The following is an 18,854-nucleotide window of genomic DNA, read 5'->3' as shown; positions in this document are numbered from 1 at the left end:
AACTGCTGCCTATGTTGCTTCTGTTTCGACTTAAGCTGATGGATGATGTCGTAATCGTAATTCGGGGCAGATAAGGAAGCAATTAAATTGGCCTTAGACCAGAAAGAGAGAGGGACTGTGTGTGGCCCACAAATGATGTTGTAATACAGGCCAAAAAACAGGCGTGTGGCCGCAGCAGCAACAGGAGGCACGCTACAAAGCGAAAGCGCATGTGGGGGGCGGCACGTAGCAAGCGTGGCAGACAAATGTGGGCATGGCTCTTATCTTATCAGCTGTGCATAAAAAGCAGAAACAGGAAAGAGCGCGAGAATCAAGACAAATGTGAGTGTGTGTGTACAAAATACTCTCGTACTCGTAATAATATAATTTGTAGTACATCTGTTACTTAAGCGCACATACAGTTTCAGTTTCGATTGTTGGGTGAACGCAGCAACAAGTGCCACCGGCAACAGCAGCAAGAGCAGCACCAGCACCAACACTTGCAACAGCTGTTTTTACTGAAGCGCAACAAGTGCCACGCGAAGAGCGATAGAGGAAGAGGGAGAAAGCGAGGTGGAGTGAGAGAGGGAGCTGCAGCTGTATTAAAGTACTCTGCACTTCAATTAGTTTGTGCAGCAGTCACATTTAAATATAAATTCGCATTAAGACTTGCAATTTGATAAGATTAAAAAAGGGAAATAAAAGACGCGACTGCCAACGCAGAAGAAGACGAAATAAATTCATTAAACGCCTGAATTCAATTGGCAGCCAGCGAAAAAAAAACAGCTGAGCAACGGGCAAAGAAAAGTGAAAGGCAACAAAACAGCCAGAGGAAAATCAGGAGGGCAATCAGAGACACGAGGAAATGCTGCTCAAAGGCGTTCAATTGCTGCGCAACGGGTGAGTTTTAACTGTAACATATATCCACATGTCTACAGATATATACATTTACACTTACATATATGGAGCATTAAGCGGGTCAGTGTCAGTGATTGTGGTTGGGGAGCCCATCATTTGGAGTTGAGGCCGGAAGAACTGGCATTGTGTGGCCTACTTGGCTTACCTGTAAGCTTAACGTGGCTTTTACTGATGTGTTTTTAGCGAATTAGAACTTATTGTTATTGGCTTTCTGTCTTAAGGGAGCTGAAGCTAATATTTTGTTTCTGAGCATACTTTGCAAATACATTTTTTATATATATAATATACGAATACTAAGCCTACTTGACTTACCAGCCATCTTAATTTGGCTTACACTAAAGCCATCGCTAGGCAATCAGAACTTACTGTTATTAGAATCAAGCTTAAGGGAGCTGATTCTAATAATTGTGATTTTGGCAATAATTGCCTACATCTTCTCTTTATTACCAAATTTCATCAGATAACTTATCATTGTTTATTTCTAAATAAATATGGAGTTCAAGCCATAAACTCAGACTTATCATTAGCAAACAAAAGCTATATTTTGCATTACTAATGTAAACAACAATTTTACAAAATAACCTACCTCAAGATCAAGCTGTATAATTCGAACGAGCTCTTTAATTTTAAAATAGGAAATTTCCATGTTTAGCTTACACTTAACATACACACACACACACACATATACAATATAAAACACACAATCACACACGCACAGCATCTACATTGCACGCATCAATGTTAATGTCGCAGATAGTCCCCAGATCAATGCACTCAACTGGGGCACCGACAATAAAAACAGAAACCACAATAACAATAATAAGAAGCAGCACATTGACGACCAACAACAGTTCTTAAGTTCTCTTTCTCTCTCTGCCTCTCTCATAGTCTCTCTCTCTCTATCTCATTCTCTCCCTGTCTCTCTGCTTTGTAAAAGTTTACACACATTGTGTGTTTATAAACAATTTTTCACGCACGCTGTCAAACCCATGCCGACCCCACCTCAGCACCCCTTTTCCGTAGCATGTTTTATCAATGAACTCGTTCAAGCTATTCTGTTGCTCAGAAAACTTTTTGTTGCCCCTAAAAATAGGCAGCGGTTTTATTTGATTTATTTTTGTACAACTTCTGTTGCTATAGTTGACAAGAATAGCAGCAAATATCTATTGATAGCTGTGCGCTTTAACTAAAATTAATTTATAGCTGTTAAATGATAGAAAACCCTGTTGCCGTAATTAAGTACATTATATTTCCAACTGCCATAAGGCTGTTGAAATTTAACTGATTTTCGTAAGCGATGGTTTGAATATAGACTTATGAATAGCTTTGGAACATATTTTGCAAGGGAATTTCATGTGAAAAGCCCACCATAATAAATCTGTTAGAGGGTCAAAACTTACCAGTCATAACTTCCTCAAAAGTGATCCGATTTGTATACCAAAAAATTTAGAAGCGGGTAAAATCTGTCCACAACCGTAACTTTGACAAAAACTATCATATTTTCAAAAACCAGGGCTTTGTAAGCAGTGTTTGACCTCTAGATTAATAATACATTTAAAGTTGGAAAAGTGATTCTGGCTCAAAGTATGAGATAGTATTTCATATCGAGCATATGTAGTTTAAAATAATGTAGCATACTTTTGGGCATATTGTTAATTACAACTTTTTGTGCAACATAAATAATTCATTGCATTCTTTTAGGGGGACACAAAAGCTGCAAGAAATCAAAAACATTTTGCTTTGTTTGCTTTGTGCTCCGTTCTTTGTTAGCTTTTGTAATCAGCAGCGTCTGGTTGTCGACTTACCGCCACGCCCCACTTGAAGCAATACGCCCACGCTTGTATAGTATTTTTGTGTTTTGTTTTGGTTCCACTGAGGTCTCTCTGTGTGTCTGACTGCCTATGTGTGTGTGTGTGTGTGTGCGTGAGTGTGTGCGGTGCAGGGAGAGATCGGAAAGCGAAGCTACAGTTGACCGACTGGTTTATCTGTCTGTGTGTGAGTCTGTGGTGTGTGTGTGTGTGTGCGTGCGTAAATAAAAACAAATCGCTGCTGGTATTCTCTGGTGCTGGCTTTGTTTTTTTTGAGGGCGCCTGGCAACAGCGCCGGTCACTAAAAAGCAGAAACAGCAACGGAAAACTGAAATCTTTTTGGCTTTTAGCTGTTGACTTGTTTGGCTTTTGTTTTGATAGCCGCTTTTGGTATGGTGGCGTGTTTTTAACTGGTCTACCATTATAAATTCTTTGAGCGGGTTTCCTTTTCGCAAGTAACCTTTTTGTTTTTTTGCAAGACAACAAAGCAACAGCTTTTTGTGGGTGTTGTTGGTGTATCTGTCAGATACATTTCATACACTTGCGCAATCTATTGACAGCTGTTGAAGCCACAGCGACAATGTCTGACTGAACTCTGTGCATGATAACCTTAGACAACCTGAATGAAACGTCAACAATAACAACAAGGCTGTTGTTTTGGTTGTTGTTGCTTTGTTGTTGTTATTGACGTTTCGCATTGGAATCTATTTTGCTACTTAGCCGAGCCCCCCAGCAGTGAGCACAGCAAAAAAAGAAAAATATCACCACAGAAATAGAAATACGACACATATCAAAAAAAAAAAAAAAAAAACAATAACAATAATAATAATACGTATTCAAATAACACAATAATATTAATGACAAATAGCTGACAAATAAAAAAAACGAGAAATTCACATACGTAATTTCCGATTTTAATTACATTTCGATAATATTTATGTTAACTTAAAAAAGGTCTTAAATTCCCATCTTTCAATTGGAAATTCAATTACTAATAATGTCTTATCAGCTAATTGTTTGTTTACAACATTCGCAATAATTTTGTTATGGTTTCATATAATTCTAGTCTATCGATAAGAAACGATAAGATAAGAAAAATGTATGAATAGGGGAGTTGGGTTAGTTTTCGTTAGTTTTTTTTTAAATAAACACATGTTCCAATATTATTTTCGATGACGTGTTCGAATTATTGCAATATATATAAAACCGGATATATATAAATGCAAATTAACTGCGCCATCCCGGACTTTATATTCTACAGAACACCCGCATAGACAAAGTAAGGCGTAAATGCTTACGTATTTGTTGTGTTACCTTCAACATAATGTATGTAATCTACACAGACATGCAGGCATTCTCACTCCTACGTTATACAGTTCTTATCAGTTTGTCAAACACACACAAAACACACACGCACACACACACATCGATAGACAGTCGTCTTCTGGTTGTTCGTTCGGACTTTGATATAGAGCTCATTAATATACATTACAAAGAAAAAAAAGGAGAAGAAGAAACTGTCGCTAGTACTTACTAACAAGTACCAGTGTGAACTGGTTCTAGGGCAGTTTGTGGGTCAGTTTGTTGACCTTGGCCTTGAGTGGGTGGCATATTTTTACTATAGTGTTAAGTTTGCCGAAGACACCAATGCCCCAACTTAATCAGCTTTAATATGTACAGAAAACTTTGTGGCTTACTACTGGCATGGTGTGGGTAAAAAAGTTTTTCATTCGCTTGCCACAAAAACTATGCACAACAAATACCAGTTTTCACTGGAAATTTCAATGTGTGGCAACATTTAGAGGAGTTTGTTAACCTGGTGGCATATTTTGGTGTCTAGGCGATTCTTCGACAATAGGCAGGTTGCATTATTTATCTCAGGATGATTATTATTTTTATTTGAGCATCTTTTCTAGCTAATAAATTTACAATATTTTTTTCTGCGAACTCGTTTTATTTTGTATATATTTTCAAAGTATCATTTCCACAGAATACATTTGGAATGGGTTTCTGAGAAACTGATTTTGTTGTTTAGTTATAGGTTAACAAAAATTTGCTTTGATTTTTTTTTACCAAAAAAAAAAAAATATATATATATATATTGATTAATATTTAGGATGAAATTCCGTTCGCAAATTACATGATACAATTTTATATTTTTAAAATCAATTCAGGAACTGCTGCTGTTGCTATTTGCTGATTGTGCAGTTAAGAGTATTCTCTAATTAATAGCATTGTGACGTCAAAGCAGCTGTGGAAAAACCTTTGATCGGTGCAATGGGGAAAAAAATCAACAAGCTTACAAAATAATAAGCTAACAGTTGAACCTACAAAACAATGGGCAACTTTATTTATAGAACTGGAGCTTTAATATGTTTTACATGAGATATCTGTATCCCTTCCAATTGTGACTAAAGAAAAATAATGAAATTTCACGAATCCTCCTCTCATATAAAGATGTCTTAAAAATGTAACCTGAAAACACTTTGGCACACAATAAATCGTTGAAAATAATAAATTAACTAAGGTATTTTTGAGCTTATTACGCGATTCAACTTGAGCCACGCGACGTCGTCATCAATTTGTTGTTCAAACTGGTTCAAACTGGCGCTAAGAAACTCGTTTCGTTTTCGAGTGTTTGCTTCTGAGTGCCGAATCCGATGGCCAGCTGATAAGACGACATTAAGTGGACGGGGCTACCCGTAATGTTTGTGTTTAGGGCTGCCCTTTACTAGTCTCTCTTGTATATACATATACATATGTGTGTGTGTGTTTTATTTGGGCTGCCTCTAAGGCCAAGTCTAAGGGGGGAGGGGAGCTGAAGTTAATGAACTTGCTCAAAGACAAAATTATAGCCCAGCCCTCCAACGAGGAATTAAGACGAACATCATTTGAAATTTTCTTATTTATGTGCTTATTATCAGCTGAAAATTCGAAGAAGAATAAATCCCAATTTGTGTTGCCAAGTATCCCAAAATAAAAATGCCACGTTGAATATATATATGTACCCCTGGCATATGCAGATAGCTGTTGTCAAAGCGCTATAAATTTCCCTTATATATATATATATACTTATATAAAAAACACGCGCTTGCTAATTTTCTGCGTATTCATTTTTGCGGCGCATGAAAATTTCAATAAAAAAATGTGAAATAAAAATAAATACATGTCACAAAAATAAATTTGGCAAAGCAATGACAACAAAAAAAGAACAGCAGAAAGCATTTGCAGTGGCATCCCCACAAAAAAGAGCATACCCAGTACATTAAGGGTATGAAGGATATTTAATGATAGTGAAACAAGAATGCCAAGAAAAGATTTTCTTTTCAGAGACGTAACCAAAAGTATCTTTTGGTTAATCAGACTGTATCTTTCAGTTCCACAGAGTATCTTTAAGCACATGTCACTAAACCAACTGTTCAATTAATAGATCATACAATGCATCTGGATGTAAGTACAATAAAACAGCACTTGCAAAGCCAACAAGTCCAAATGCGAGCAGTATTAATAATGTTGATCCCATTCGCAAGTTCGCATTTCCTTTCCCAGATTAATCAAGCGATAATAATTGAATTTCAGTTGACTTCTAAAGCGCGTGGCATCCATCAAATTGCCATGGAAAAGTCTGGTGCAAATAATTAGCTACAAGTGTCAAAGCTGATAGCGACTAAGTCTGAGTATTCAAATTTAAAGTAAACAAAAACCAGCAGCAACAGGCAAGGCTATACCCTGTTTAGCTATGGCTATGGTCAGTTCTTATCATTAGCAAAGTCATGCCACAAAAAAAAAAAAAACTTAAATAAATAAATACAAACAAATTAAGAGCCCCCATAAAACCGTAACTAAAACCTTCTTTGAGATGACAAAAAAGGAGCAGCAGCTGCAGCTGAATCCATAGTAAATATTTAATCTGGGCTGGGTTTTAAGGTTTCTAGAGTTGGAATGCAAATAAGCCAAAGAAGTTAGCAAAACAGCAAAAGTGAAAAGATAAACAAAACAGAAAAGCCGCCTCTGCAAAATCACAATAAATGCTGTCAATTTGATAAAAACGACATGGAAACAACAAACGCATTTATTAAAAATTCATTCGCTACGAATTAACAAACATTAATTAATTAGCGCCTTGCGATAAACGTCAATGATGGAAGGTTAGTTTGAGCTATTGCCCAAAATCGTGTACATTGGCAACTAATTGCAATTTAATAGTATATAAACTTAAATTAGAATAATATATAGGGGAGCATGGACTGAATCTAGATCTACAGAGTTTTCTCGCTTGGAGGTCTGATGCTTTCCTTTGTATGTATTAACCTTCTCGATTATCTGATTATTAAAAAAAAAACACGAATTTTATATATTAATCGACAATTTAAAGAGTATCAATACAGACAAAGAAAATGTCTTTTGGTTTATAACAAATCTATTTATGTTATACGACTGATGACTTAGGCAACTCTCTGTTAAGAAACACAATTTCCATTATCTGAAGTCCTTTGACACTGATGCATGAATGAAATGAATCATGAATCATTTTTTCATAAAAAGATCGCATAAAATAATGAATAAACTAAAGTATTTTTAGCTTCTATTCCATTCTATGAATATTAAATGATTCGCTAGAATCAGGTTTGAATGAATTCTTTCACCATTAAGTTTACTCAAGTTTGATAATCCTCTTTTTATCAATTACCCAATTATCAAGTACGAATAAGTAACACTTACAAATAGCTTTTGCAATTTACTTTACTTAAACTAAATATCACCTCAAAAGCACACGTCTCACAAGCGATTGATGTTTACACTGCAAATAATCGCAATTCCATTATCTCCTATAGTAGAAATAAAAAAGTACAGATGAATGCTCAATCGCTTATGCATTGGAATGACTTGTAAGATTAATAAATATATGTATTTATATATATATTTTCTTCCAGGATTTAAACTGAAACTTCTTTATTCAGAAGTATGTTGCCCCATTTATTGGTGTGACATGCACAAAATGTGTATTATTTATGACACCAACTGTGGCGACACTCTAATATACAAATACAAGCACAACACACATGCATAGGGTATTTGATTAGCTAAACGCGCCGCTCGAAAATGCGCAGTTCCAAAAAAAAAAAAATTGTCGTCTGACCGACTAAAAATGAGATTATATAAAGGCGTGACGTCACCAATGGAAGCAGATCAAGTCGACCAATGAAACTAATAAACGATGGCGTGAATAGTCCATGGACTTTGTACCGCCCGACAAATGTAACTAGTGTAACTAGTGCCCCAGATATTGTGAGATATGAGAGCTGATTAATGCGATAAATGTGGGGGGAAGTACAGAGAGAGATAGACAAAGAGATATACTGAGAGACAGAGAGAGAGAGAGGGAGAGGAGATACATAAGCTCTTCCTGCTGTTGCAGAATTATCTTCTCTAATTATTAGCCCTGATTAGCATTCGGCATTTCCATCCATCAGCTGTTTAAGCAAAGCCAAAAAGAAAAAAAGAACAGCACACAGACTAAATAGCAATCATAACAGAGAGCATAATATATAAAGACATATATAAAGAGATATATATAAATAGTACAAATGCTGGATGCTGTATGCTGGGCTGGCTGATGAAACATTGCATCATTCAAAGTATTTAGTATTGAGATCAGCTGGTTCTCAGTTGAGAGACGATCTCCTCCAAGCAAATGAAAGTGACGCACTCATGACGCCTTCATTTATCTCTGTCTCTCTCGCTCTGTCTCTCTTTTGGTCACTCTGCCTCTGTTTGGAGACAATTGAAGGTTGTCTCGCTGTCGCTGATGCCGTTGCCTCTGTTCAAATTGGAATCCCCCCAAAAGCTGAACCAGCTGTGCCAACGTCTGAGCAACTTTTTCATAAAATCCAAAGCAGCAAACATAAAATAATAAATATAAAGAACGAGGCGGGTATTCTGGACTGGGAAATGCTCTGAGAAGTGAAGCGAATTGTGAACTGTTGGTGCATGCAACATCTTGAATAATATACATATATTAAAAAAATGCATAATTTATTTTTATTTGCTTAATATCAAGCTCAATTTTATATTGATCAATTAAGAATTCTGAATTAATTTGTGATTAAGTGGAAAACTTTAAAATAAAAACGTCTTTAAAGATGTTAACTTCATCAGGGATTAACCAGAAGAAGAGTAAGTGAGAAATGTTTCTGATCTATCCATCTAATCAATATTTATTTGAAATGGATTAAATTGATCATTAAACTTTAGTTCAGCTCACAACATAGTGTAAAGATTAGACTTTGGCTAAGTTATTTTGTAGTAGATGAACAGTTTAATCTACTACAAAATAACTTAGCCAAATTTAACATAACTTGTACAGTGTATCGATAGGTAGAAACCTGCACAACCAGCCAACAGCTGATTAGCCAGTTTGTATCTTACACATTTTGTTTGTGTGTGGCACAAAATACAAAAAACAAAAACAACAACAACAAAAATGACGGCGCCGGCGACTCAACACCTTTTTTCCAGTGGCAGCAGCACATTTAGAATACTAATTGTGGTACAGTTGTGCACAAAAGGCGATTAGCTCGAGAAAAGATAAGCTGGGCAGTTTTGCTGTGCTGCGAGTTCAGGTATAAGTGTAAACCCTATTCAGAAGCAGTTGGTTCTGGTTGTGCAGCTAGAACTACCTGAAAACTCAACAGGTAGCAGCAAACATAAAATCTACATAAATACAAAAATAAACAATAAGTAGCAGCACTTCTAGAATAATATAATTCAATTCAACTCCTTTTTTGTTTTTCCTTATCACAGATAGCCAAACATAAGATCAAGATACAAAAAAAAAAACATTAATTTATTATTAAGTACAAGTACTTTTAGAAGTGCATTTGTTTTTAAAAATAAAAATCATATTAAAAATCAAACATATAATCCAATTAAACACTCTTCTCTCTCTTTTCTTATCAGCCATTCACAGGCTAGTTTCCACCGGCAAAGTAGTCAAACATAAAATTTATATAGATACAAAAACAAATATTTATTTAATACGAGAATCATTAGAAGTGGAAGTACTTCCAGAAGTACCTATATATATATTTATATATATAAATAAACCAACTCAACTTTCTTCTCTCACTTCTTATCACTAGGCTAGTTGCACCGCCCAAGAGCTACAATTTTCGACTGGTTTGTCGAGCACTTTCCGTGCAATATGGCGATGGCAAGGCACTGACACCCGCTGTCCGGGATTATGTGGATAAGTGTGTGAATCTCTGTCAGCCGGAGCGGGTTCACATTTGCGATGGCACACAGGCGGAGAGTAAACTGCTCCAGAGTCTGATGCTCAAACAGGGCACCATTCAGCCACTCCCCAAATACGACAACTGTTGGCTCGCTCGCACAAATCCCGCCGATGTTGCTCGCGTCGAGTCCAAAACCTTCATCTGCACGGAGCGCAAAGAGCAGACGGTGCCGGTGACGGCCAAAGGAACGCCGGGCACACTGGGCAATTGGATATCCGAGAAGGATCTGCAGGCGGCGATTGGTGAACGTTTTCCCGGTTGCATGAAGGGACGCACCATGTACGTGATCCCTTTTAGTATGGGTCCAGTGGGCTCGCCGCTCTCCAAGATTGGCATCGAGATCACAGACTCCCCTTATGTCGTCGAGTCCATGAAGATAATGACGCGTGCGGGTACTCCAGTGCTGCAGGTGCTCGAAAAAGGCGATGGACAGTTTGTCAAGTGCTTGCATTCTGTTGGAAACCCAGCGAATGGTGTCCATGCCCACAAATCCTGGCCCTGTGACCCCGAGCGCACTATTATCCTGCACAAGCCGGCCGAGAATGAGATTGTCTCCTATGGCTCGGGCTATGGTGGCAACTCTCTGCTGGGCAAGAAATGCTTTGCTCTCAGAATTGGTAGCACCATTGCCAAGCGAGAGGGTTGGCTGGCCGAGCACATGCTCATCCTGGGCATCACAAATCCGCAGGGCAAGAAGATCTATGTGGCAGCAGCTTTTCCCTCGGCCTGTGGCAAGACCAATTTGGCCATGATGACCCCTACGCTGCCGGGCTACAAGGTGGAGTGTGTCGGAGATGATATTGCCTGGATGAAGTTCGATTCACAGGGTGTTCTGCGTGCCATCAATCCCGAGAATGGTTTCTTTGGCGTTGCCCCAGGCACCTCCACGGAAACGAATCCCATTGCCATGAATACCATCTTTAAGAATACGGTCTTTACGAATGTGGCTGGTACTTCGGATGGAGGTGTCTACTGGGAGGGCATGAATGAAGCTCAGATCAAGGATGTCACTGTCACTGATTGGCTGGGCAAGTTGTGGTCCAAGGAATCTGGCAAGCCCGCCGCTCATCCCAACTCTCGCTTCTGCACACCTGCTTCCCAGTGTCCCATCATTGATCCTGCCTGGGAGGATAGCGCTGGTGTCCCAATCTCTGCCATACTCTTCGGTGGACGTCGTCCGACTGGAGTGCCCCTCGTCTACGAAGCACGTGACTGGGAACATGGCGTCTTTATTGGAGCTGCGATGAGGAGTGAGGCGACTGCTGCTGCGGAACACAAGGCCAAGGAGATTATGCACGATCCGTTCGCGATGCGTCCCTTCTTCGGCTACAACTTTGGCGACTATCTCGCCCACTGGCTGAGCATGGAGAAGCGTGGCCAATTGCCCAAGATCTTCCATGTTAACTGGTTCCGCAAGAGTGCTGAGGGTAAATTCCTTTGGCCTGGATTTGGAGATAATTCCCGTGTACTGGATTGGGTCTTTCGACGTGTACAGGGCGAGAACTGCTACGAGGAGTCGCCCATTGGTCGATTACCCAGCAAGGATGCTCTCAACGTAGCCGGACTCAAGGGCAACATTGATCTCAAGCAGCTATTCGAGTTACCCAAGGAGTTTTGGCAGCAGGAGGTCAACGAGATTGAGCAGTACTTTGAGACTCAAGTGGGCGACCATCTGCCACGCCCCGTGGCCAAGCAGCTCGCCGAGCTGAAGAAGCGCGTGGCAAACATGTGATGGAGTTCCAGGGGTTATATTGGTAATCTAATGGTTAATAGTTTAATAAAGTCTAATAAAAACGAGCAATTTGCAAACCAATTTTCTTGTTTTTTTGATTTACTTTGAGAGTAGAAACAATCGGTCAGATTAAAAGGTGTTATAATTATATTATATAATATATAATTATATTATAAACATCACTGATTCCATTAAGTATTTATTTAAGGATTACACAGTACTCCTATAGATTTCAATGGAGTGACGACTTTTTGGACTTCTTGAAATGCTTCCTTTCCCCCTGGTCAGCATTGGATTAGTCTATCACTTGGCTGCCATGGAAACAATCTAACAATTTCTTTCCTTTATAAATATATATTCATGTTTTTTGGACACCACTCAAACTCAGCTGTAAATAATCTTGGGTATTTCGCAGAGAGCTCTTTTCTTTCTTCTTGCTTTCCTATAAAGAGGAGTGTGAGAGTGTGTCGGGAGGCCCGTCCACACAGTTGGCGTAAACAAGCATATAAATTGATAATCGTGTTAACCTTCGTGCACCGTAGCCAATTATCAAGATCGTAGCGAAAACAAGCAAATAAAATTGTGACAAGTACAAAAAAAAAAAATAATAATAATACCAACAGTTTTGGGCATTATGGTGCGATGATCTCAAAGAAAGGCAAAAAGCAGGCCTCCAATGTTGCCAAGGTCTGATTAATATAATTTGGTCACGGGTGGTGTGATTTCACAGCGAACAGAAAGAAACCTTCAACGAAACTGATAAGGCAAAGAAAGGGGTTTCAGATCCGGGTAGCTCTTGGAAAACCAGACAAAATCGATTACCATGCAAAACTACCTAAGGTGGGAGATGAAATGATGACATCTGCTTAGAGGTAATCAGTTGAGGAAAAAGGGCTGCTATAAAAAGGGTTCTTATATAAAATAATCCCTTTTTTGGGCTCCATTTCTTAAAGATCTGACTAAAAAGAGGTCTACAAGCATTAATTGAAGCTAATATAAAGCGTGGTATTTTTAGTTTAAAAGATAAGTTAATCGAGTACCTCTTTTTGGAGTAAATGTTATCAGGAATTCTGTGTTTGGCTTATTGCTGTATTCATAAATGACTATTCTTGGGTTTATCTCTGATTTTCAAGATAAAATTTATCGCAAAAATGTAATCAAAGAAAATCAGATTTTAAAAGAATCTTAAGAGCTACTGCATTTAAAAAATGCTTATATATTTCGAAATTTTTGAGTTGAGAAGTGTTGTGAAATTGGCAGATTGAATAAAATCTGTGAAATTAGATCATTAGCTAGACAATTTCTAGATCCGGTTCACAGTTAGAGCTATGAACTAAAATCAGCGCTCAGCTCTATATATAGAAGGCATTTTCCACTCAATCTAGACGGCTCTAGGGGCTCGTTAAAAAATAATATGAAATATATATATAAATATATATACATTTATATATATATTGATTTCATTATTATTTATTGATCCGCCAAGTCATTGACGTCGAATCAAAATAATAAACTCATCCCACACGCTTATTTTTATATATAGCTATAGAAAGTCGATCTTCGCATTTCGATTGGGGAATTGACTCTGGAGAGGCCAGGCTTGGGGTGAAGGGTAGGGTGAGAGATAGGGGGAGGGGTGTAGGGGTGTGAGCACAGGCAGACAGCTGAATGTTGATGATGCTGCTGCTTATCAAGCTCAACTAGAAAAACAAGTCCATGGTTTATAAATAAAACACAGACAACAGGGAATTATTATTTTTTATTTTATGTTTGCCCGTTTTAAGAAGCGCGTGGAGACCGTACCCTGATAAAAACCTTAAACTGTAAATATAAGCTGCGTTATATAAGGATTTCAAGGTGAGCCAGTTCCATAATAAGTTCAGTTTAAGGTCACTCACTTGAGAGGCTGGCTACAAGCAACAGGCGCATTTGTTGTTGTTTGGGGAACCTTCATTTCTCCTTCCAAACACATGATGATGCTAATATCCAAGCAATATCTATTCTTGGGAACAACAAGAGTCATGTGAACGCCATCAACTGACCACTCGCCGCTGGCCGCTGGTCGCTTTTCCATTCATGGTCGTCAATATGTTGTAGAATTATAGCACACGCTTTTCCGCTAGATCATCACAAGTTTTCGCCGTCATCAGTTGAGGCTAATATGGAAAAGCGAACAATCATTTCTGGCACTCTGACAACAAAGCACAAATGTTGCCATGTGATGTGGCCGATGAGGCGCAATAAGGCGTAGGTGTGCGCGTGTGCATGGGGCACGGTGGGGGTGCGATGGGGTTGCAGGCAGCAACTACGCCGGTTTTCCAGATACAAGCGGGAAATTCCTATATATAAACAAAATGTGATTCCACATTCCACAATTGTAATAGGGCAAAAAAGGAACAGCTGGCCTAGGGAGATAGGTGATAATCAGAAATAGTTAAGCGCATTTAGTATTCCTATTTTTATCTTGATGCTAAAACAGTTTAGAGTGATTGTAAGTGGGAATGCGCATAGAAAGAAATGCGATACAAGGTATCTGCAGCAGGTGGGAAGGGTTATACCAATATTCAATATGTTTGTATAAATAAACTAGTTATGCCTTGAAGCTAAAATAGTGCGGAGGGATCGCAAGTGAGCGAGTAATTGGATGACAAGTATCTGGGAAATCCTAAACTATATACCCCAAGGGACAGATTGTTAAACGTAGTTAGTTCTATATAGATCCCTTAAGTAAGAAGGTAAACAATATCATTGGGTAGGGTTACTATATACATAAGTAAGTTCCTCAACACATTTGGAAACTTTCGCTAACAAAACAAAACTATTACACGGGAAGTCCAGAGGGGGTACCGCAGACAAAGGGCGAGTGTTGAGGTAAAAAAGTACTTTGACGTAGTATGATTTTTTAGATAACTACTAATTGGTGTACATGTCAATTGTGAGCTATTTACGCACTAGAACGATATACAATATACAAATTCATAAATTAATAAACAAAATAATTAAATTAGCAGCGAAATAATAAATACCAACAAGTGTAGCGCAAATAGCAACAAATAAATTACTCGATTCTTATCAAATGCGAAATGCGCGCGTTATCAAAAATCATAACAACAAAACTGAATCGAAGCGAACAAAAAAGAAACACAAATAAACGAATAAACGAATAAAAAATGCCAAAACAGAAAACAAAAATAAACACAGCAAGTGGCAAGCGGCAAGCAACCAACAACAACGAACTGTTGCCAAGCGGCGGCAACTTCTCCACCCGCCCCACACCCCTTGCGACATCCACGAGCCAAGTGAAAAATCAAAACAATGCCGAGCCTCCCAACGAGCGGCCAATCAGCGTCTCCGACGAGCTTGACCTGAGAAACGCGCGCGCTACTCATAAAAAAAAACAAACGAAAAACGAGTGCTGTTTTGCCGAGGCGAGCCGAACGCCAGCCGATCGCGTCAATCTTGTTCTAGTCGCATCGGGCAGGCGCCAGCCGCGTCGCTGCCGCAAGTATAAAAGGGCTTCTGCAGCGAGCAGTTGGCATCAGTTACTCGTGGACTGAGTAAATGGAAAGATCAAGTGAAACATTCAATTTCAGTGATCGTTTGATCAAATTGATATTTGACAAAAAACTTTGGAGAAACATATGAAAGCAAATCACATAAAAAAGCAGCAACAAGAACAAAAACCAAAATTGAATTGAAAAATTAAATTCAAATTGTGATAATTAAATTGTGATATTTAGCAAAAGTTAATTGCGTGCGCCATATTCCAAAGTCTTTTCAAAAGAACATTTTTTTCTCAACTTTCAAAACAAAACAAACAAAAAAAAACTAACAAAATGCCTGAGCTCATTGAACAAAGCAAAATTATGTAAGTATGAGTTGTAGCATGAAAAAAAATCACAAACGTACGCCTCGAAGCCTCTAGATGCTGCATTTGTGTTGCATGCCCCTCTAAAAAGTATTTTTAAATTCAAGTGAACTTTTTGACAGTGCAAAAAAAATGTGTGTACCAAATATATAAAAAAAATGTATTGGAAAAAATTCTGTGAAATACACAAAAATGTTTATGATAAGCATTTAATGCTCTTGTTTTAATAGAGTAGTCTGTATATGCCACACCCTGAATACATTTCCGAGTTAAGGTTAAAAGAAAGTATTAAAAAATCTATACTAAATATATTTAATTTATGAAATTTGCCAGATAGTTGAATAAAAAAAAAATTTTCAAGTGACCCACTATCAGAAAAACATAAACTAGAGCATATAGTCAACTTAAATTAGTATATGAAATAGATCACTGACCCACTTCTCTAGCAACATATACTCATCATCGTCCCTCTCTCTTCCACTTACAGCTCCGCCAATGGTTGCGGTCTTCCCCAGCTGCACAAGCAGCGCCAGGACAATTGTGGACTCTATAGCCACATTCGTGGTATTCCCACCTCTTATGGCGATGCTAGCTCGCTGACTGCTGGCGTGCGCAGCTTTGTCGAGGAGGCAGTTGCTCTCTGCCAGCCTGATCAGGTGCACATCTGCGATGGCTCCGAGCAGGAGAACAAGATGCTCATCAAGTCTCTGCTGGAGTCGGGCACAATTGTCCCGTTGCCCAAGTACGACAATTGCTGGTTGGCACGCACCAATCCCGGTGATGTGGCCCGTGTGGAGTCCAAGACATTCATCTGCACCGAAGAGCGTTCGGAGACGATTCCCACGCCCAAGGATGGTGTCAAGGGCACCCTGGGCAATTGGATTTCACCCGTGGATATGGAGGCAGCGATTCAGGCACGTTTCCCCGGTTGCATGAAGGGACGCACCATGTATGTGGTGCCCTTCAGCATGGGTCCAGTGGGATCGCCGCTCTCCAAGATCGGCATTGAGGTCACCGACTCCGCTTATGTGGTGGCCTCGATGCGCATCATGACCCGCATGGGCGCCGCTGTCCTCCAGCAGCTGGCCAAGAAGGAGGAGTTCGTCCGGGCCCTCCACTGCGTAGGCACACCAGCCAACGGTGTGGTGGAAATGCCCTCGTGGCCCTGTGATCCCGAACGCACCATCATTCTGCACAAGCCGGCCGAGAATCTGATTGTCTCCTATGGCTCGGGCTATGGTGGCAACTCTCTGCTGGGCAAGAAGTGCTTTGCTCTCAGAATTGGTAGCACCATTGCCAAGCGAGAGGGTTGGCTGGCCGAGCACATGCTCATCCTGGGCATCACCAATCCCAAGGGCGTCAAGAAGTACATCACTGCCGCTTTTCCCTCGGCCTGTGGCAAGACCAATTTGGCTATGTTGAACCCCTCTCTGGCCAACTACAAGGTGGAGTGTGTCGGAGATGATATTGCCTGGATGAAGTTCGATTCACAGGGTGTTCTGCGTGCCATCAATCCCGAGAATGGCTTCTTTGGTGTTGCACCCGGCACCTCGGTTGAAACGAATCCCATTGCCATGAGCACCGTGTTCAAGGACACCATCTTTACGAATGTGGCTTCCACCTCGGATGGCGGTGTCTATTGGGAGGGCATGGAGAGCAGTCTGGCTCCCAATGTCCAGATCACCGATTGGTTGGGCAAACCCTGGTCCAAGGAGTCCGGCAAACCCGCCGCTCATCCCAACTCTCGCTTCTGCACACCCGCTGCCCAGTGTCCCATTATCGATTCTGCCTGGGAGGATCCAGCTGGAGTGCCCATCTCTGCCATGCTCTTCGGCGGTCGTCGTCCGGCTGGAGTGCCCCTAATCTATCAGGCTCGTGACTGGACACATGGTGTCTTCATTGGTGCCGCCATGAGGAGTGAGGCGACAGCTGCTGCGGAACACAAGGGCAAGGTGATCATGCACGATCCCTTCGCAATGCGTCCCTTCTTCGGCTACAACTTTGGTCACTATGTGGCCCATTGGCTGAGCATGGAGAAGCGTGGACAGGTGCCGAAGATCTTCCATGTCAACTGGTTCCGCAAGAGCGATGAGGGCAAATTCATGTGGCCCGGATACGGTGAGAATTCCCGTGTGCTCGAATGGATCCTGCGCCGTGTCAGCGAGGAACCCTGCTACGAGAATTCCGCAATTGGTCTGATACCCGCTGATGGGGAACTGAACGTGGCTGGCATGAAGGAGAAGATTGATATGAAGCAACTGTTCTCGCTGCCCAAGGACTTCTGGACTCAGGAGGTGAAGGATATCCGCACCTACTTTGAGTCCCAGGTGGGCGCCGATCTGCCCGCTAGCATCTACGCGGAGCTGGAAAAGCTGGAAAAACGCGTTGCCGACTTGTAAATGAAATTTGGCAAACATAGAATTTATCACAAATACCCCATCACGCCCCCTTCTACACTCATCACGCACACATCTTTACCCGCCTTGCAACACACCTATAAGCCTAAGCAATGCTATCCCCAAGCTATAACCCATCCCCCACCTACCTGATCATAAACCACATATATACTCTATACTTATATAGCCTGAAGACTACGCCAACAATATATAATTCTTCACATAGTCGTTTCTATAGCATTTAAGTCGCAGACTTCCAAAACTATTTATTGTTTAAGCCTTCTATTTTAAGCTTACTTTAAGAACTGTATAAATTTTGAAAAAAAAGAAAATCTGAAAAAAATCAAAAAATTTATAATAAAACCAAAAGATTTTATCACAAACAAAAATTAAATGTCTTTTTATCTCTCATTAAATACTTCACAACAGAATATAATAAACAAACATAATAAATTTTCAATCCACAATGAACCCACATAAAAAAGAAAAACAACATAAAAAGTGCTCTTTAGTAAGAACCACAAAACAATTACTTAAACAGATAAAAACTTTTCAAAGAAAAAAAAAACATGCCAAGAAAAAAAAAAATAAAAAATACGCTTGAATGGGAATTAAAAATTGCAAGAAAAAATAATAATTCAGTAAAAAGAGCAACAAAACAAAAAAAAACATGCAATTGGAGTCAATGCAAAATTTGAACCACAAACCAATAAGGCAATGAAGACGCTTGATTAGTAATTCAAAAAGTAAAAAAAGAAAATAGTTTAGCAAAAAAGGAAGAAAAAATAAAATAAAATAAAATATAAACATAAATACAAGCGACAAACCAAAGTGATAAGCTGCAACATGTAATTGAAG

The 18,854-nt window shown here is 39.6% G+C and overlaps 2 protein-coding genes across 2 annotated transcripts; both read left to right on the top strand.

The window, feature by feature from the left end:
• The first annotated feature begins 438 nt into the window (after positions 1-438).
• LOC6568834 (phosphoenolpyruvate carboxykinase [GTP]) lies at positions 439-11,807 on the top strand. The gene is made up of 2 exons (XM_001995057.3): positions 439-879; positions 9,848-11,807. Exons 1-2 carry the CDS (start codon positions 845-847, stop codon positions 11,730-11,732), a joined length of 1,920 nt encoding a protein of 639 aa, XP_001995093.1. The 5' UTR covers positions 439-844; the 3' UTR covers positions 11,733-11,807.
• Positions 11,808-15,266: 3,459 nt separating this feature from the next.
• Positions 15,267-18,380, top strand: LOC6568835 (phosphoenolpyruvate carboxykinase [GTP]). The gene is made up of 2 exons (XM_001995058.2): positions 15,267-15,600; positions 16,088-18,380. The coding sequence occupies exons 1-2, from the start codon at positions 15,569-15,571 to the stop codon at positions 17,997-17,999; spliced, it is 1,944 nt and encodes a 647-aa protein (XP_001995094.1). The 5' UTR covers positions 15,267-15,568; the 3' UTR covers positions 18,000-18,380.
• Positions 18,381-18,854: the final 474 nt, after the last annotated feature.

The sequence above is a fragment of the Drosophila grimshawi genome, unplaced genomic scaffold (assembly GCF_018153295.1).
Source record: "Drosophila grimshawi isolate 15287-2541.00 unplaced genomic scaffold, ASM1815329v1 contig_1367, whole genome shotgun sequence".
In the NCBI taxonomy this organism is placed as follows: Eukaryota; Metazoa; Arthropoda; class Insecta; order Diptera; family Drosophilidae; genus Drosophila; species Drosophila grimshawi.
This window is presented reverse-complemented; position numbering and strand designations above follow the sequence as displayed.